This window comes from Malurus melanocephalus, unplaced genomic scaffold (assembly GCF_030028575.1).
Source record: "Malurus melanocephalus ecotype Western Australia unplaced genomic scaffold, MMel_1.1 scaffold_0, whole genome shotgun sequence".
In the NCBI taxonomy this organism is placed as follows: Eukaryota; Metazoa; Chordata; class Aves; order Passeriformes; family Maluridae; genus Malurus; species Malurus melanocephalus.
The window spans coordinates 5231294-5252238 of NW_026623232.1; the positions used below are offsets into that span (position 1 = coordinate 5231294).

Below are 20945 nucleotides of genomic sequence, written 5' to 3' on the forward strand. Positions count from 1 at the left end.
AAAGAATAGGTTTGTTGTTTGGTTGTTTTTTTTTTWATGAAGGGACACAGAAACTGACTTTTTTTTTTACCATAGAAAAGAACTCACAAGCCCTTTCCCCTCTTTCTATAAGAAAAATAAAATAATCAAAACCAGAATGCCATTAAACTAGCTGACTGTATAGCTATTTCCCTTTCCTCTCTTGGAAAAAAAAAAAAAAAAAAAAACAGCAAGAAAAAGACTCCAAATGCAGGAGCATGAGTTTAAACGTTTATTTAAACAGAAATTCCAAACCACTCCACCCTTTAACCTTTCAAAAAACRACAATGACAAACTAGTTTTCAGCCAGAGTGTCAGAGCAGGCATAAATTGTGCTCCACTTCAACAACTCGGTAGCAATACTAGCAGGAGACCAACACATATGGAGCTAGCACTGCAAGAAGGGGAGAAGTAAAAAGGGTTTGAAACTGCTCCAAAAGGCACTTCTGCCCACCTGCCTTTCCGTTTTCAGCCCAAGACGAAGGTGCTGCCTTTAAACTGCTTTTTTTGTTGCATAGCTGGTTGGTGTGAAATCCGTGGTCTGTAACAGGCACAACCTGGATAGCGTGAATCCTCTAAGGCACATATGAGATTGTGGAGCACAAGGCATCCTCTGTCGGGWACCCTGATCCTCCACTAGATCCAAGGGGAATCCAGTCTGTGCACCTAGCTTCCCAACTGCAGAGCATTGAGAAATGAGGATAGCAGTGCACTGCAGGAGAGCGACTCTCATCAACTTGGTGCTTGCTTATTCAACATGGCTCAGGCTCAACTTTCCACTCCTCAAAGGCACTGCTGCGATGTGACCAACGACCCTCAAGCTGGGACTCTGACCTGAGACTGGCTCCAACGCACRCGGGGAAAGGGGAGCAGAGACACAAGGGCAAACCAGCATGGCTGTACCAGGGCACCTGACACTCACCACACCCCAGGAGGGCTCTCCTCTTGCCCTGCTTTTGGTAGCAATGGAGAGGCACGCTGGAACAATCCTTGCCCTGGACACTGCATCGGGGAGACGGCACTTGATTCAGCTCCTAGATATTAGCAATAGGCACCAAAATAGTATTTAAGGAGCATTATGTTACAAGTAAATGGTTTGGCATCCACCTCTAGAGATAAATGGGGAATGCTGGATTTCCCGGAACAGTCTCCCAAAAGAAGTCTGTCGGAGGTGATACAATATCCACCTCCAGYAGACCTAAGGCAATTCTAGTAACATGCCATTGATGGGGATCATTTAAGACTGATGAAATCACAATCCCGCCCTCACTGCAAAGGTGAGAGGAACTCAGGACTCCTTAGAGGCATTACRTACAGCAGGGAAGGCTAGCTGCTCCCAGGGATCCCACCAATCCCATAAACTTTTCTTCAAACTCAGTTTGCTAATCAATTTAAGGGGAATAAAATTAACCTCATTCTCTAACAGAAAATGAGGAAATCTTGAGCATCAGACCATGCCTCTTCCTGTCTCCAATTTTCTTGGGAAAGCCTCTCACTTCTTGAAAGAAGGTGAATTCCRGACTGAGATTTGATCATTCATGGTCTTTGGGGAAGGCTACATCCTGTGACCACAGCAGTAATGACCTATTCTGGGTAGGAAATGGCATTCCAGCTTCATCAAAACACTGAGTGGAAAAACACGGATTCTTCCCACACCCACACAGAATGTAGGCACAGGGACTGAGCAGAAGAGAAGCCAAGCAGGGAGCAGCTACATGCTTTTGCCAAGAAACCAGAAACTCTGGCACCCAAACTAAGTTGAACAGCTGGAGCAAGAAATGGGTAACTTAGTCTGAGGCCCGGATGCTTGGCATCTGGTTGGGAAGCAGGTGGTCTGAAACTGAGAACTGCAGAGCCAGTCTCAGACAGTCCCCACTACTGCAATGGGAAACACCTGATTCACTCATCTCGGTACACTGCCTGGAAGTTGGAAAGCCCTCGGCACCCAGAATAAAGCCTTCAAACTCCATCTATACAGACCAGTGGACACAGCCATATGGCCAGAAGCTATGCCTCRTGGCCCAGGACACGCTGTCTACCATTATCTCCCTAAGAGGAACGTCTCCATTGCCTTCAGAATGATACATTTGCTGGTCCCTCTGCCCCTGAGCAGAGGGAAGCAGCCACACCGGCGGAGCCTTACCATGTGGTAAGGAGAGGATCCTAGTCCTTCAGCCCTCTGAAGTGAAGGTGGCGAGTCTTAGGGTTCAGCCAGCTTCAGTACAAAACATGTTTCCTCCTCTCATCTAGAGATGCAGTGATGAATACTGGGGTCCCAAAGGCAGCTCCCAGGAAACAGTGAAACAATGAAAGGGCCACAAGCTGCTACTGGAGCCATCGCCATAATGGGGCCGTTCTGCCTCACGTGCAGAATTGGTAGATAAGGTACAAAGAGGAGCTGCTGCCGCTTCCATCACTGAGCTGGCCTAGAGCTCAAGGGCCCTCCCCCTCTCAAACTCACTCCTAGTTCATATCAAACGTACATGGGTGCTGCTCTGGAGCCTCTGGCCTCGCTCCTTGTCTGCGAGTGACCTGAAGCCAGAAAAGCCGCTCTCCGCATTCGGTTAGTGTGCTGTGAAGTTAGATGGATCCCAGTGGGCTCAGGAGACTAGAGGTTGGAGCGGCACGAGTCCGTTCCCAGGAGACACCAGGAATCTGAATCCAGATCAGGTTTTGGATCCACTTCCATCTCCTCTTTGGTTGTCTGTGTTCCTTTGGAATGAACCTTCACCTGTCAAAACACACAGCAGTTACTCAAATAGCTCCAGGACTAGCTGCAAAAAAGCTAGAAGCTGCACAAAGCCCAGTTTGTATTCTCCACAGCCATTTGTGACTCTTCACATCTGACTGCTCATCCCTTCTCATCAGGAGAAATAAATGCAAATCCCAGGTCCCTCAAAGAGTGGGCTGTCCTCACAGAAAACGCTTCTTGGTTTCATTCCTGTTTTGCTACTATCAGAGCCTGCATCAGTAGCTTATACAAGAAAACAGGCACTATTCTTAGTCCCACCACATTCTGCTCTGATACAGACAGCTGATAAGAGGTGCTTCCTTCTGCACAGCCTCCACAATCTGCAGGTGAGCCCTGCGCATGGCTGTGCACCCAGGTGATGGATTCTCACCTGCTGCATTCCCTCCATCCTCCTGCAGAACCGCTGGAGTTGGGCACTCAGACGAATGGTTTCCTGCTGCAGTTTCTTCTGATCATCCAGACACTGTAAAACCAGGCCTCGGAGCTGTGTCACCTCCACTTGCAGAGCACTGCACATGCAGCCCGCCCCAGAAGACGCATCCTTCCCTTCACCACATGGCAAGGCTGGACTCAGGCAAGTAGGCTGCAAAGACATGGGAGTTAGGCCAAGTTTCAGTGCAAGGCCAAAAGCTGTATATTACACCAGGAAAAAAAACATGCCCAGAGTGTYATCCAGCTTGTTTCCCAACTTCCAAACTTCTAGCAGCCAGGGTCAACAAGCTAATTCTTATTCTGTCTTCAGTACAAAGCCATTAGCTTCCTCCTTTTCCTAGGAAGGTTGTTCCTGTCCTCCTATCACCAAAATCCATCTGGTTTACCCCCATTTCCCTAAGCACACGATCTGTGCCTCCTCTCGGGACAGAAAACTCCTGGAATTAGGCAGTCTTGTAGGTTGTAATTTCTCGATTTTCTATATATTCTTCCTATATCACAGCAAATTGTGCCTTCTAAATTTCTATTTTCTGCTAGGCTTCTCTTTTTTTCCCCAATTGCATTAACCACATTTTCCCACAGAACTGGTATCTGACCAAGATTCTCCTTTGTGTTCTAGATACTTGGGAATTTTTTTCTTAGCAGCATCATCTCTGATTATCACCATCCCTCTTKTCTTCATCCAGATAAATTAGGCCAGTCCAACAGTATCTTCTCAGCTCTCCCCATAATTCAAACATTGCCATTTATGGTCCCCAAGAGCTTTTAGCCAAGGATTCACTTGGATAACATTACCCAGGGCTCCGTTTTGGGCTTAGTTAATTCAACAGGTTCCTCAGAGGCCACTTTGAGTCCTTGAAGCTTCTGGTAAGGGAGAGTCTCCTTCTCAGGCTCTGAAGATGCCATGCTCAGAGGAAAGGGGCTGTCAGGCATGGGGATGAATTCAGCATTCTCCAGCTCCTGCATACACAAAAGTGTTACTGTCAGGCCTGCCAACTTCCTGCAGCTCATTTCATCTTCTCAATCGATGCACCAACACCCTCTTGTGGTTAAACGGGCAGCAAGGCCTTAGGGGCTTTTTGCAACATGGCTCTAAGAACCTATCAGATCATCCCTCCAAGGTGGAAGGGGCCATCCAGTTTTCCCAGCCGAGATCCCCATTTTAAGGCATTTCTGAGAAACCACATTACCTTCCTCAGCCAGCCAGGGCAGGAGCTGCTGTCGGCACTGTTGCCTCCCTTAGCTTCTGTAGTGCTGATCCAGCCCCCCAACTCACGATCTGCCTCCATGGTTCCCCGAAAGCCTCCACTGGGATTGGGGGTTTCTGCTTCCTGTTCATTATCCTCTTCCTCTCCTCCTCCAGTCGTGCAGCTCTGAGCCACTAGCAAACAAAAGTGAAAAGTTCATACTTTTCCCAGCTCTGCTATTCCTGTTGCCAAACCCTAGATGGAGCAGAGAAGATGTATCCATTTGGGCTGYATTGTCCTGGTGACAGTACATGCTAGCATAAACCCCCTCAGCAGTTTAGCTCCTAAGACTTCCTGCAGGTCTCTCACAAGGGCTTGTGTGCAGTAGTCTTCTGCAGCTTCTGGCCCCAGCCCTCCCAAAGGCCCAAGAAACTGGACTCCATCTCTCCAGCAGCTGCTCCCACAGAACCCCTTCCCGTATCATTTCCCTTCCGTGAATCCCTGTCAGCTTTTCCTACTCAAATTAAAGTTTCTCAACTAAAAAGGCCTCTCTGCACCCACATCCCTTCTCCTCTGTTTCAGCTGTCACTTTCTCAGCTTTGGGCCTCCCTTCCCACATGCAGCACTAACTAGATTTCTTCTCTTTGAGCTCTTTTGTGAGGCCTTTCAAACGCAGAGAAACCATGCTGCAGGACCAAACTTCATCTACTCAAACTAGCCACTGAATGGACTTAAACCAGAGCTCCCCAGGGCAGGTTACTCACCAGTACCAATGGAGAGACCGCTGCTGTTAGATCGGATTGTTTTAGAGTTCAACACCTTTTCTGCAAGGAGAGAAGCATGCTTTCAGTTGGAGTGCCACAAAGAAAGCAAAACTGTTCCTACAATAGCAGCATTACAGGCCTAAGGCTCAAAGCAGCTTGTGACATTCCCCGCAGCAATTTGGCCTGCTCCCAGGCAGAATTTATACTCTAAGTCCTGGCAAAGAATATATCATCATAAACAAGATCCCAAAACTTCATTCTAAATTTACACTTACCAACAATGATGATGGTGTGCCAGCCACGGCACGACAGGTCTGGAACATGATGCAATGATCCAAATATTGGCCGAGGCCATGAGGTACAAATATCTGAACCATGAGTTCTCTCAGTTGATGTCATTGCCAGACGCCCATTCCCGCCATTACCCCAAGCAAAGATATGGTTGTCTGAGGAAAGAGAAATTCAGGGGCTCAGTTCTTTCGCTCTTTCTTGGCCTGTAATTGCTGTAAGGATCTGTCTTTCTGCTGTAACTCCTATCCTAAAGTATCTAATCCACTAGCTCCATTTTGCCAGTGGGAAAACAAACCAATAGAAAATCTAACAGGCAGCCACCAACTCAGCACTCTGCAGCCTTAGGGACAGCAAATGCTTGGGGCCGCAGTGGGGCCATTAACAYGGGCAAGACAGCCCCAGTCTAGGAGAATTTCTTTATTTCAGTGCTGTGCTGTGGGGCTGGTAAAGGAAATGATCAGTGGGAGCCAGTAAACCACTCTGCYGATTATGTTTAAAGTAACCCACCACTCACCGTCAGTAGCAGCTATGGTGAATTCATCTCCACATGAAACCCTGATCACCTGCTTACCCCCCAAGGGGCCTCCCAGCAGGTTTATTCCCAGGTGCTTCTTATAGTCCCCAACACCAAGCTGTCCGCACTTGTTGGAGCCGAAGGTCAGCAGGCGGCCTCGCTCTGAGAGGAGGAATGAGGAGACAGTCACAGCAACGGCCCAGCTCTGGAAGCAGCCATGCACACAGAGCATGAGCAGCAACAGCCCATGAACAGGAAGGACTCTGCTAGGCAGCCAGCCAGGCTTGAAGGGGACAATGCCAGCCAGAAGGAATGGGTTTAGCCTGGAAACACCTCCCCAGTTCCTTGTCCCACYGCTTCCCTTTTCTGATGCTGGGACTCCTCACAGCTCTCTGACTGATGTCACTTGGGCAAAGTCTAAGTTGAACATAAATGACTCCTCTGCTAGCCCAGAGCATGATTCTTCCCAAAACGTTTTTTTTCTCCCCTTTTAAAAAACAGGAAGGCTGACATTGCTGCTTCAGCTGGCCAGGAAACAAGTCTGCTGAGAAACAGGAATCCTGGGTTCCTGAAGCAGGCATGAACCTTGCTACCAAGAGAAAAACCCCCAGTGTCAAGGGCCAGGTTAAAAGGGCAACATAATTCAGCCATCAGCATTCAGTTCTTAACGCACAAGGCTCTCACCATCAATAGAAGCTGTGTGWGTCTTCCCGGGGGAAATGGTGCGGATCTTGTAGAAGGACAGCTGCTTGGCCAAAGTAAGGGAAGTGGCATATGGCACCTCACAGTATGTCTGAAAAAAGATATGTGGGTTAGCACAGAGTGAAAAAAATCATACATTCATTAGCTGAGACACACTCAAACAGTTCTGGCAGACCACGACATTAAACCTAGACAGTCCTAACACAAGTATGGTAAAGAACTGCCAGAATCCATATCAYTATCACCACAGAGCAGCTCACTCTGTTTCACCTCAGATCTGCCCACAGGGCAGACAGGAAACATAGGAACAAATTGCCTCTTCCAACAATCCCAGTTTCCATTGTCTTGACTGGAACTAAAGCATTGGCACAAAGCGAATGTCACTTTGTCACAGGACTTCCATTTCCTCATATACTACTGACTGCTGGGAGCTGAAGCCAGGGGTCCAAAYGCACTTACATCATGGTTGATTATCCCCGATGTACACTGATTCAGGCCCAGCTTGTTGAACTCGTTGAGTCCACATGCCAAGACTTTGCCTGTCTGGGTGAGCAGGAAAGTTCCATCACAGCCACAGTGAACAGACACAATGTTTAAGGTCTTCGGAACATCCACCTAGGTGGAAGAAATATGTCCTAAGAAAATTAAAATCCCAACACCTATTACACAGAAGCTGGCACATGGAAAATATATGGGGATAGACCAGTGGCACAACTAGTCAGGACACTGTTGATAGCCAACACAGCTATTTTGAATGAAGACGTAAGAATACCATGAAGTCTGTAGCATATTRAAACTGTGGTCACAATGCAGAAATTCAAGGCAGACATCAGTGACCAGCACAGGAACCTGAAACATGGTGCATGGGGCAACTTGGCTAGATGGGGTCTACAGGCACCAAACCCAGTAAGCTGAGCAGGGCTGAGTTTGTGTCTGTGCTGTGTGGGTGTGATACTGTGTGATCACACACATTTGKTTTCCAGGCACATCCTTACTGGTTTCTAACCCACTAGGGGTTAGAATACTTCAGTTACCCCTAGCACTGTATTTCAAGAGGGTTTTACTTTCAACTTCTCTTTAATTCATTATATTCAAAGACTCGCAGTAGTTGCACTGCTGTGAGTTTCCTCTACAGACCCAAGGTATTTCTCAATATAATTTCTACAACATTAAGCTGGCCATTTCCAATTCCATCACAGAAATCAAAGCAATGATACTGTCAAAGCTCTAAGCTATGATACTGTCTGGTTTGTGAGTGGTATGACTGTCTGCCATGATCTCTAGGAGAGAAATGAAGCCAAATGAAGTGAGGAAACAAAGTTAAAACCCTTTCAAACTCTACGATGTCTCAGAAAAAACACCTGAGCCTCAGAGAGATACTATTTCCAAACAGCAACTAATTTGGATTTATGCCCATGTGGACTGTGAGAAGTAGTCATAGCCCTACCTTCTGAGGGGTGTAGTGATCTTCTTCTGAATCCAAGCCCAAGCGTCCTGCATCAGTGAAAATACTGCAGTTAAAAATGGCCTCACCARGTGCCCATATCTAAGAACTGGTACTGTCCCTCCATAGTCCCGAAACAATCTCCCTACAGAACTAGAAACGTGCTCCCCTACATTCATCATCACCCACCGATCCTCAAGGGAACCCAATCCCACTCACAGAACCATTGCCRGACCCATAGGGAAGCTAAGTGGCACCCTAGAACTTTCCAGAATAAAGCCCTAAGGGCTCAGTCTCCAGTTCCCCATTTTTACAAGGAAAGAAAGTCTCAAAGAACCAAAGTTCTTTGCCCCAGGGTATACCAGGCAGCCCTCACCTAGGCCCTGCATTACACACCTGCACCACGCTACTTTCTAGCAGGCATGCCCGAGAGCCTTCAGGCTTCAGGGAGACTCTACCTACCATACTCTCCACAGCCCCATGTGTAGACTTCTCTGTTCCTGGTCAGCACTGCCACATGGTTATCTCCACATGAGACCTGCTCCACAGGGTTGGTAAGAAAGAAATCCAGCTGCAAGGGTTCAAGCACTTCAGAACCATGAGCCTTGTCAACGCCAATACATCCATAATAGTCTGAGCCAAAGGCATACACCTGGCCCTCATCTGAAGGACAAAAGGGAAGCTTGGTCAGCACACAGAGTTTGTGTTAGATGGCATATTAACCTCTTAGGACACAGTCAGAACAACTTCTTTCCTGCAATGATCCTCTTTAGAGCAGAAGAATGTCACCAGGAGACTATGGAATCCTTTCTTGTTCATGTTAGGATGGATGATCTTACATGGCAACCTCCAGCTACTTCAGTGCCAAAAAATCTTTGGTTGAACATGCTTCTTTCTTTAACCGTAACCCCCAAATTGATTCTGTGGCCCTCTAAGTAACTCCTTCCCCACAATGAACACCTGGGCTTATCTCTGTCAAATCTCTGCCTTTTCAGCACTGGCAAAATAAGCTTGAATCATTTATATGATTCTCAAAATCAAATGAGAATCATTTATATGAGTAAAGCAAGAGTCAAATTCTTCTGTAACAGACAACACCACACCTAACACATCTTTTAAAGTATGAGCAGGGTTAGAACTAGAGACAGCTACTAGGCGGTCAAGTGTTTTGAATTAAACAGTGAATCCTAAATACACATGCTTTTTCATCACTCTGTTATTCTTTCCCCACACAGTCCAAAGAAAGTTTCAAATACATCTACATTCTCGACTGCAGGCTTCATTGTCTTTAGTATGAGCACGTATGGAGGAAACACATGCATGGTAAAAGCAGGGACGCATGGATTTGTGGTAAACTTTATCAACAAAAAGGAGCCCATACTTAGCAAAACTCCCATTCTCTTCTTGGGAATCCTCTGTGTACTAATGTTGATCCACCTCAAATGTTGAGATACAATCTATCTCAATTCCAATAATGTCAATACTATCCTCAAAACTGAGGGATGAGTAACATATGGGGCTTTCTCCTTTGTGTACAAAACTGCTTTGCTAATCTGATGGTGAAGACAAACACCTCCAACACTACAGCAAAGCAAGGGGACTTGTCAATGCCAATACATCTGTAATAGTCTGAGCCAAAAGACTTCCAGCTCTCACCTGTGATGCACACTGTGAAATCATCTCCACAGGACACCTGGCGAATGGCTTTTCCCTGAAGCTTCTCAACATGCTTTGGCTGTCGGTAGGAAGCTCTGTCTCCATGTCCCAGCTGCCCATGCAACTTGGTGCCCCCCTGCATATTCTGCAAGACAGAAACACCTGGTAAGGTCACGTTTCCACAATCCYAAAGAGGGTGTTAATAGTTAGAGCACCACTCTGTAGTCCCTGCTGCAGTCTAGTAGTCAGGAAGGGAATGAAGAGATGTTTGACTCTGTGTTTGGGCCTACAAGACCCCCATCTACAAACTTTAAGTGCACAGCAAGTCTCCAAGACACTTCTGTCACAATGGAAAATGTCTCCCAGAAACACAATTGCCTTCAGAGACTTGGATCAGCCCTGAATCAGAAGGCCTCAGTGCCCACTGCAGTCAGATTTCTCCCTTTCCCGGCTTCCTGCCCATCTGATTCAAACAGGCTTGTGAATGGTCAGCAGTAGATTTGAGCGCTCCTTTCCCACCCTTACCCCCTTCCTGCAGTTTCTCTCACTTACCACCCAGGTGTAGAGCTCCTTCTCCACTGTCACCACAGCAAAGTGAGTGTTACCAGCACACACCTGGCGTGCACTGCAGCCACTTTTGATGGCATCCAGCTTCTGGGGGGTGGACTTACCACCCCCCCAAACATACACCTCACTAGTGCGTGAAGTCACCACTGCAATGGGAGCCTCGTTCATGGTACTTGACCTGCACAGGAACCCCCCAACAAAACACACATGCTTTTAATAATGAGTTTGCATTCCATGTCATCACCCATTTTCATGCTGCTGTCTAGCAGTTTCCTCTTCACAAGCATTCATGGTTTTTATTTTCAAAAATTGTTCTTCCAACAAACTGCGAAGCAACACATGAACTGGGACAACCCCACATAAGATACTCAGATRGTCTTAGTACTTCCAAGTTTATGAGGAAAAATTGATCAAATTCTATCTGACAAATAACAGACAACCAGCTATACATGTCACAGAAGCTACCTGCTTCAAAGAGCAACCCTGTTTGCAGGCTTGCTGGGAACTGTGGTGTACCTCTGCTATATTACTTTTTATATGTGATATTTATATTAGCATAATATACATCATTCAGTCATATTCCTCCTGCTGAAGGGAATCAGTGTGAAAGAAAAGATCCACATTACAACWCAGATATGTAGGCTGTAAAGACTACATCCTCAGCAAGACAGATTAGAGCTGGATGGGACCTGCTGAGGTTTGGCTACAGCCATACAAATGAGTAAGGATATAAAAGGCAGAGTAAAACACAGGACAGTAAGCATGCAACAACTGTGTCACATTTCTAGCATTCGGGGATCTTCTAAACTACACTATTCCATTAAGGTTGTCACAGGCTAACACTCTCAGTTCCTCTCTGGGGAGCTGTTCTCTCCATGCTTCCTTTCAAACACATGTCTAAATAATTACCTTGGTCGCTTATTTGGCCCATTAAGCAGTGTGACTTTCTCTTCCATCTCCCTGCCAAGGGAGAAAAAGGAGATTTCAGGAAACAGCAACATTGCCCTATGCAATTTACTGACAAGCAGCACACACAGACTGTTTTCCTTTCCAATAAAATGCGGCTGCCTCTTGGAGGAAACGTGGCAGCTGTTTACCAGCTCGCAGCAATACACAGTAAGTAGGGCAGAAGTAATGTACCACACAGCAAACAAACTTCCAGAAAAGCTGAGGACAACAAACTAGGGATGTATGATAATGTGGCCAACCAATACCCATATTGCACAAKAATAACTTTAAATGGCTAAATATTATCAGGATTAGGGCTTTTACCAGTGCATACAGCAAGAAAAAACTCAAACTTTGCTGATCACCAAGCGAAAGAATAAAGGTATAAAGGACGAGGTCTGCTGTACCCAGAGAAACCAATGTGGGATAGAAACAGCCCAGAATTATCCTACACCTTTCATGAAAAGATAGTGTGTGCAAGCTGATGGTCAAACAAAGCTAAAATGGGCCACTTGCAATGCAAGTCTCTCCCAAAGAGAGACGCAATGAAAGGAAAAAGCGAGGGTCTCTATACTGAATGATCCGTGTATTTTAAAAATACATATATTCAAAATGGCTTTTCCAATGACCACAAGAAGATCTCTGTGACTTTTCATTCACAGAAATTTGAAGAGTAGAAAGAGCATTCCTCAAACAAGTCACAGAACGGAATACCTCAAGGTTCTCAATACAACAGCTTCTAAGGATGCAGGGACGTTTCCCATGCACCAACAGAACATCAGAAGACAAGACTGCAAAAATGCACTTTTCTCCTAAAGAGAATTAAGTAGTTCAATAATTGCCTCACATCAGACTAAATTAACTTAAGGAAGTTACTATAAAAGCATAAACACCACCAGCCTGCACAAACCCTCCTGTTTTCCCTATCAGCCATCCAGGCTTCAGGCAAGACCATCTGATTACCTCCTGCGCTTGCTGAGAAGGGGATGTTCAAGCAACTCATCTGCAGTGGGTCTCTTTTCTGGGTCCTGAAAGAAAGAAGGAACAAGTAATTCTCTGGGAAATATTCATCATCTACAACAAACTCTTGGCCCAGAAGACCTCATTCAAGCCTTCATGGACTTCCTTCCCTGACTTCCTTCAGAAGGGAAGGGAATTAATTCAAAGATTTAGAATGAATAGGGATAAATACCACAGAGGTGCAGGAGGGACTTCCATACTATGAGGGTATTAATACTATATTTGCTTTCAAGAAATTAATTCCCTACAGAAAGCCAGAGCCCTAAGAGACTGTACTGAGATGATGCTCCTACCTCCACAGCACYGCATTAAAAAGTAATTGCTTCTGCCAGCCCATTAAATATTTGTGATTAGAGCAAACCCAGCACACCTCCAGAGCATGCAGGACAGAGTGGCATCTTGAGACAAAGCTTTCAGCGGACTGGAGAAAGCCCAGCCTTAGTGATACCTCAGGCCTCACAAAAATTACCCTGCACTAACAGCTCACATGCTGAAGCAGGAATGCGATTCCCTGCCATTTCTGAATTCCACAACTGAGACAGCTAAGAAGGGGCATCTGAAAATTAGAAAGTATTTCACCAACCTGATCAAGGCAGGAATTCACCATCTGGATCAGGTCCCAGGAGTAGACAGTGGAATCAACCTCCATGGCACGATTTCCCTGTACAATCTTCACACAAAGGTTCAGGGGATTCTAGGCAGAAACCAGGAATCAGCCATAATGGAACTGAACTGGACAATGTGTCCAATGGAGAGAGATGCTATAGGCCACTGTTATTTTTATCCCCATCTCTGATCAGGACACATCCCTCTTCTTCCCTGCCTAGCAGGTTCTCCAGAAACTTAATTCCTGCAGAAATGATAACTGATAGCTATGACTCAGTGTCAATATCCAGCTTTTCACCAAATACTCTACCAGTGCAGGGAGAATAGTCTCTTCTCTGTATGTAATCTCCTATGCCACATTTTGCCATTAAACACAGCACAGCAGCAAAGTTACTGGGGACTAGGGAGCCATCAAGAGAGAAAGTCAGGAAAGGGTGGTATTTTCACATCGTGCCCTTCAGTGAAACAAATCTTGCCTATGGTAACTAGCAGCTTTTCCTATCATATGGCACAAGCTTGGAAATCACACATGGCAGAGAGCTATGCTCCTTTCACCCTCCTATGCCAGCTTGACCAGACTTCTCTTGCAATCAAGCTCAGAGAAAAAGTAACAGGATTAGAGCCTATGAAATGTGAAGGCTGGAACTTTTTGCTACAGAATGCTACAGAGAAAATTCACTGCTAGTAATGCCAAAAGAGCAAAAAGACTACACAGTCACAAACTTCCTCCTTGTAGTAAAAAGGATACTTCATTCACAACCATGATGCAAATTAGCAGTTATTATTTTGCAAGTAGAAAACCTGGGCTGCAGACAAGGGTGGGTTTGGCAGAAGCCACAGAGGCTGCTGCATAAACGCAGAAGGGAAATCTGCGTGCAGGAAAATCATGCAAACATTTTCTCTGGCTATAGCTGTCGCTCTYAGGCTGCTGTTTTTTTAATCAGCAGATTAAAGCAACAATGAAAGAAAAACATGCCTTAAGAAAGCTATGAGCCAAGTGTGAACTTTAGGACAACAAAAATAAAGTTATTCGGGCCATACAGGTTGGCAGACTTACAGTAGCATCAAAGGTCCTCTTCAGAGTAAGCAGCTCAAAGATGACACAGCCCACAGCCCAAATATCTGATTTGAAGTTGTATTTCACACCCTGGCAGAGCTCTGGAGACATGTAATATGGAGTTCCCACCAGCTAGAAAAGATAACATTTAAAAATCAGAAATGATCCAGCAGCCTTCAATTCTGGAGCTCTGTATTCATCACGTTCACACAACAGAGCTGTGACAGACACAGCACAGAAGTGATATACCTCTAATGAACTGGAGGGATAAGAACAATAAGCACACTTCTTCCCCTCTCATCCACAAACCTCTCTGTCCCTGAGCTTCCTAAAAGATCCTAGACACCTCTCTTCTCATGTGCCTGATGTGGTACATACTTCTCAATAGAGCAGTAGTCACAAAAACACAGGAAGGATTATCCCCTCTCTTAAATATACATCATCTAGAGATAATCAGGGCCTTACGTACTGACCAGGCATATGGAAACCATCACATGAGCCTGAAGCAAAAAGGATCTAGCAGAGCTTCCAAATACAGATGCCAGACCATAGCTATGGAGCCACTCTGTCTGCTCATAAGATACTGTCAGGACAAAGGCTGCTCTGTCTCAAACAAAAAGAAGGGTTACTTTTGGGTCAGTACATAGAAAGCTGGCTTGAGTCCCACTTGAAAGACATTCACTTCAGAATRAGCAACTGTTTTGTGTAGAATGAACATCCCCACCACACAAAAAATCCCAAACCTTGCAGGTAAATACAGGCTGCCTCCCAGGTACTGCAGAAGTAGTGGTTTAGCTCAAAGTCAAACAAGGAGACACAGAACAAACACGATACAAGATGTAAGAATGAAGCTTTAATGGAACTCACTCCTTAGAAAGAAACTAGACAGAAAAATAAAAAAAAAAAGATAGAACTTAGAAAAAGGAGAAATATTTATAGATGACCTCTTTTCAACTCTCTCAGTAAAGCTCCAAGGACTACAAAGCCTGCCCTTCATTAGACTCTGCTAGTACACTGGATACCTAATGGGCACATTGAGAATCTGCCATCTCCCTCCCATTTCCTGTTACAGAGTGTGACAGCACAGAGCTACATGAGTGCCAGCCATGGGAAGGTTTAGAAGCCTAAAGAATTGGAGTATCACACAGAGAACTAGGACACTGCACCTAAACCTTTTTTTAAACGAAGGAAAATATAAGCCTTCCATAAGACACAGACATATTTTCTACATCTTCTTTGGTAAATGGGAGAAAGAAGGATAAATTAAGAAATCAGTGTTTAGTAAGCAAGATGTGAACATTATACAAAATCCCAATTTRACTGCTACAATTACAAGTACTGACAATAATGTTTTGCACTCGTTTCCCAAAAATATTACTTCCATTCTGACACTGGTCATCAGGTTACAAACTGAGCAACTAGACCAGAGCATATAAAAAACAAAATAGGGTTGAAGGTGTGTAATTCAAAACTCTTCATAAGTGAAAAAAGGAAAAAACAATGCTTGTACATGTAGCAGGTACAGATGAATACAGACAACACAGGCAGAAACAAACCTGGCAATTCATAGCACAGACTGAACTGCCTCTGAAAGCCAGGAGGCCATGATAAATGTGATAAAACAGAAGTGGTTCTGCTGCAGCCCAGCCTGGTGATGGCTTTATGAAGTAGCCTTGAGTTTCCACTTATGGTGGAACTGCACAGTAGTGCTCATGTTCTGGAAGGGGACTGGCAAGTATTTAACTACACATCCTAACAGAACACCAACATCTGGCACTAAATCAAATAATACAGCCCAGTAAGGGGAAGTGCAACCTGGCTTGTGTTCCAAACTATAATAAAGGCCTTTAGCAGACAGGAGCCCCAGATAATGTCTCCCTTTCCAAGCCTAACGCTCACCAAAGAAATTATTTGAGCTGAGAAATCCAAGCTGAACCTTTTAGGTGTCTGCAATACAGCTTACCCTGTGTCATAACTCTGGCTGCGAGAATGCTTTCTGGCAGGGTCTGGAACAAAGCCAAGCTTGACAGCCTTCTGGTAGAATTAATCTCTCCTACAAAGCTTTTTGCCTCCCTGCAGGAACATTACCAATAAACCATACACCTGGTTACCATAAGAAGCATAAGTGCCTTTCTTGCTTCTTCGCAATTCAGTTCAGAGCCTGAATATTAAAGAGATAGGAGATATGCCTATGGCACTGTGCCGTGTCAGGCATGCACATACAAGCTATCCCAGATCCACCTGAGGCAAAATTTATCTGTTAGCACAGCAGCATGACAAAATTAATTTAATTTGTTAAGCTGGCCTTAACTGGCCCAGAGGGAGAGTGTTGTTCTGATGTGACTAAAATGCTGTCTCTGTCCTTCAGCCAGCACTGCCTTCGTATTACACAGATCCACCTTTGGAAGTACCATGCCTAGAAAAAAGAAGAGCAATGCTGTCCAGCATGGCTAAGCTAGCCCTGGTACAATTCTATTCCCGTAGTAGCACATATCTTTAGTTTACTGCTGCTTTCCAGAGAGACAGACCTCCAAGAGGTAACCTGGGAGCAAGGATAACTGCAGGCTGCAACACATCAGCAATTACACCAAAGTTAGTGAGATAAAATTAGGAACTGAAGTTGTAGTGAGGTGGGTATCGGTCTCCAGGTTATTACTGACAGGACAAGAAGAAATGGCCCCAAGTTGTGCCAGAGGAGGTTTACATAACATACTAGAAAAAAATTCTTCACTGAAAGGGTCCGACTTTGGAACAAGATGCCCAAAGAAGTAGTTGAGTCACCATTCCTGGAAGTGTTAAAAAAAACCCGTGTGGATACAGCACATGGTTTAGTGGTGAACAMGGCAGTGCTGGGTTAACCATTGGACTCAATGGACATAGAGGTCTTTTCCAATCTTAATTCTATGACACTGTAACACTGACGGAAATTGAGGATGAGGGAAAGTAATAGAAAACAAGCAGCAAGAATGCACAGCATCCCTGGTCTCCTTCAAGGCAATGCAAATGATAGAAAAATACAACTGATTTTGCACACAAAGATGGCAGATACTCACAGTCTCAGCCATAGAGTACTCAGAGTTCAGCTTCTTTGCCAACCCATAGTCTCCCAATTTAATCAGGTTTGCCTTGGTTAGAAAAATATTTAATGTCTTTATATCTCTGAAATGAGAAAAGTGATTCAAACACTCAAATACACTTCCAGATTTCAGTTTTCCACGCATTACAACACCTTCCCCCCAAAATGACCTACTTGCTACTCGGCCAGCAGTCTGACACACACACATACACAGAGTTCTCCAAAAGCAATTTTGCCCCAAGTACTGGGTAGTAACTGCAATTATCCATGTTTTATCACACTGCCCATGAAAACACAACAGTTTCCAAAGCTCAGGCTCCAGACACCTACATAAAGGCCACAGATCAAAGATAGTACTTTCCCCCCTCTCAGTTTCTTCTCGTATGAAGGTCATAGAGCTGGTCTTATTTTTGCTGGTTTTATAAATAGACCCAAGCCTGGAGTCGCTGAGCTCACTAAAAACGTAAGTATAAGTATGAACATGTATGTATGCAAATATATACACATACACAGAGGGGGTGAAACAGATGACACTCTAGAACTTAAGCATAATGTCCTTAGCCCTCAAGAAGAGCTCTTTATAACACGACATAGGATTCTAGCCCATGAGTTGACAGGGCTGATTGAGAAGGCTTTAATCTAGGTTTCAAGGGGGAAGGAGATRAGACCAGGCTAGCTAGAGATGAGCCTGGGGGCTGCACACCAGTGCTTGGGGTGAAGTCAATAGCCCAGCTGAAGCGCATCTGCACCAATGCACACAGCAGGGGTAACAAACAGCAGGAGMTGGAAGCCACTGTGCAGCAGGAAAGCTGTGACACAGCTGCCATCATGGAAATGGGGTGGGACTCGCATGACTATAGCRCTGCAATGGAGCTCTGGAGGGACAGGTGAGCAAGGAGAGGCGGTGAGGCAGCTCTGGACATTGGGGACTGTTTAGACTGCACAGAGCCCAAGGTCAGTGATGATATGGGTCAGTGCCTACAGGTGACAACCACGGGGAAAACCAGCTAACCAGGATGAAGAGCCTGATGAGATTCCATAAGGAGCTGGCTGATGTTTCATGATCACTGGTTTTTGTGAGAGACTTTAACYTGCTGGACATCTGCTGGAAACTCYACACAGCAGAGAGGAGGCAGTTTAAGAGGTTCCTGGAGTGTGTGGAACAAAACTTCCTGACACAGCTGGTTAGCAAGCCTACCAGGAACAGTGGCTGCTGATTCTGAACAGAAAAGGGCTGGTGGGAGATGCAGTGGTTGGAGGCCATCTTAGGTAGCGACTATGAAATGACAGAGTTTTCAATTCTTGGTGAAATAAGGAGGGGGTCAATAAAAGCTCTACCTTTGAGTTCTGGAGGGCAGACTTTAGTCTTTCCAGGACACTGGTTCAGAAAGTCCCTTGGGAAACCACTCCTGAAAACAAAGGGATCTGGGAAGAATGGACATACTTAAAGATGGACATTTTAGAGATGCGGGAGGAGGCTGTTGGAGAAGGTGGCAACCCATGGCTTGTATAGGTGCACTCTTTGCCTGGGTGGCTGGGCACAGGGCATCGTGGTGAATGGTGCCACATCCAGTTGGCAGTCAGTCACCAATGGGGTTCCCCAGGGCTCAGTGCTGGGGCCAGTCCTGTTTAGTATCTTTTAYTGATGATCTGGACAAAGAGATTGAGTGCACCCTCACTCAGTTTGCAGACAACACTAAGCTGGGCAGAAGTGTTGATGGGCTGGAGGGTAGGAGAGGCTCTACAGTAGGATCTAGACAGGTTGGATTGATGGGTTGAGGCCATTTGTAGAAGTTTAGTAAGGTGAAATGTCAGGTCCTGCACTTGGGCCACAAKAACCCCATGCGGCACCACAGGAAGGGGGCAGAGCAGCAGGAAACCTGGYCAGCAGTAAAGGATTTGTGTGTGCTGGTCAACAGCAGCYGAACATGAACCAGAGTGCGCCCAYATGACCGAGAAGGCCAATGGCATCCTGGCCTACACCAGAAAAAGCATGTCCAGCAGGACCAGCACAGTGATTGTTTCCTTGTATTCAGCACTGGTAAGGCCACACTTCGACCCAGGTCTGGGTCCCTCAGAACAGGAAAGACAYTGAGGTGCTGGAGCATGTCCAGAGAAGGACAACGGAGCTGGTGAAGGGTCTGGAGCACAAATCTGATGAGAAGCAGCTGAGGGAGCTGGGGTTTTTTTCACCTGGAGAAAAGGAGGTTCAGGGGTGACCTTATYRCTCTTTACCACTGCCTGAAAGGAGGTTGCAGCAAGGTGGAGGTCAGTCCCTTTTCCAGGATAACTGGTCACAGTTGTCACAAGAAGAAATGGCCTCAGAATACACCAGGGGAGGTTCAGATTTGACATCAGAATTTCTTCACTGAAAGGTGATAAGCATTGGAATGTGCTGTCCAGGGAAGTGGTAGAGTCACCATCCCCGGAAGTGTTCAAGAAACAACTAGACATGGCACTTAGTGCTGTGCTTTAGTTGACATGGTGGCATTCAGWTGGACTCTTAAGATCTTGGAGGACTCTTCAAACATTAATGATGCCATGATTCTATGACATACTATAYCCAAAAGATCAAAAGGCTGATGGCCACAAAAACGCCCAGCTCCAGAACTCATTGAAAACACCTTCTTGCAGGCAGAGTGCAGCTAATGTATGTGTAGCTTCCCAGATCAACACAAGAGGCTGGAAATAGAAAGGAAGCTCCCGCAGACAGACTTTTCAGGGCCAACACTTTGTAACATCCTCTTGTCCTAATGTACCATCAACAACTTCACAGTATAGATCAGGAAAACATCAAGTAAAGCAGCACTTTGCATTCATCCACTCGGGGCATGGCAAAGTTCTGGGTCACTCTGACAATGTCTGCAGAAGAAGGAAATCACTGCAAACATTTAAATAATTGTTCGATTCAGTATTATGGACAGGTTTGAGGCCACAAGTGTTCAGAGGTGGTGAGAAGGACAGACATGACATCTGCTTCAGGCCAAAAACTCAGGCACTACTTTGCTGAGTGTAGGCTACCAACGCCTCATTAGCATGTCTTGCCAATTACTAAAGATTCACAACGGCAGCAGCCAGGATGCTGTCCTACAGAAACATCCTCACACAGCTATGCCTATAATTTAGTGCAGCACACGATACAATTGTGCTGGAAGTGGCTGTCTACACCTTAGATATGCCCCAGAGCATCACAATCTCCTTGAAATACACATAAGCCATGAAATTTACTGCTCCTAACAGAAAAAAGTAATTAGCTACACATGAAAATCTCAGAATAACTGTCAACATGACCACTACAAGCTAATGGATTGTACTACTGCCTTAAGTAACCAGCCAAAGAAATAAGATTGAGCCAAATTCAGGACAAATTTACAGTCATGGGTTAATGCAAAATCTTCATCACTGTTAGCTTCCARGAACTACAGAACAATGAATACACTAGCTTGCAGCTATTAATTGTGGAACAGGTCAGAAGTAYCTTTGGCCAATGGCAACTGCTCTTCCTACCCACTTTAACAAACATCATTAATGTGCTACAGCAATAAAGGGCAAATTTACTTCCTTCCTATGTGGATAAACTCTTTGTTCACACAGCTATAATTCCCTTTTCAAACAAAAGATTTCCTGCACATTTATCACAAGACTGTTTCTAGCCCCATAAAAAAAAGGATCCTTAACATCTAGGAGATCCTATTACACTTTGGAGAGAAACTCAGTGCTTGCTTTAAAAAAAGAAGCAAAGAAGTTCTTCACCCCCATGAACTGCACTGTTACCTCAACTTTGCTATATGCCACACTTACCTGTGAAGAATTCCTGCTCGATGAATGCAGCTCACAGCTGATGCAATTTGAAAGAGATACCAAACCACCATCTGCATAGGTAGGAATATAAGCATTATGTGAGACTCAAA

The 20945-nt window shown here is 45.3% G+C and overlaps 1 protein-coding gene across 2 annotated transcripts in view; it reads right to left on the reverse strand.

Moving 5' to 3' along the window:
• Window positions 1–224: 224 nt before the first annotated feature.
• Window positions 225–20945, reverse strand: part of NEK9 (NIMA related kinase 9) — a 25829-nt gene continuing 5108 nt past the window's right edge. For both annotated transcript variants that reach the window (XM_057374282.1, XM_057374200.1), the window contains 19 exons: window positions 20836–20906; window positions 17012–17117; window positions 13959–14090; window positions 12879–12989; window positions 12239–12303; window positions 11237–11287; window positions 10313–10505; window positions 9761–9905; window positions 8567–8767; window positions 8108–8154; window positions 7120–7275; window positions 6643–6751; window positions 5959–6120; window positions 5429–5599; window positions 5154–5213; window positions 4393–4583; window positions 3998–4162; window positions 3141–3353; window positions 225–2749 (listed from right to left, as the gene is read on the reverse strand). In XM_057374282.1, coding sequence (XP_057230265.1) covers window positions 2627–2749; window positions 3141–3353; window positions 3998–4162; window positions 4393–4583; window positions 5154–5213; window positions 5429–5599; window positions 5959–6120; window positions 6643–6751; window positions 7120–7275; window positions 8108–8154; window positions 8567–8767; window positions 9761–9905; window positions 10313–10505; window positions 11237–11287; window positions 12239–12303; window positions 12879–12989; window positions 13959–14090; window positions 17012–17117; window positions 20836–20906 — 2472 coding nt within the window. In that variant the 3' untranslated portion in view covers window positions 225–2626. The remainder of the gene's footprint in view (window positions 2750–3140; window positions 3354–3997; window positions 4163–4392; window positions 4584–5153; window positions 5214–5428; window positions 5600–5958; window positions 6121–6642; window positions 6752–7119; window positions 7276–8107; window positions 8155–8566; window positions 8768–9760; window positions 9906–10312; window positions 10506–11236; window positions 11288–12238; window positions 12304–12878; window positions 12990–13958; window positions 14091–17011; window positions 17118–20835; window positions 20907–20945) is intronic.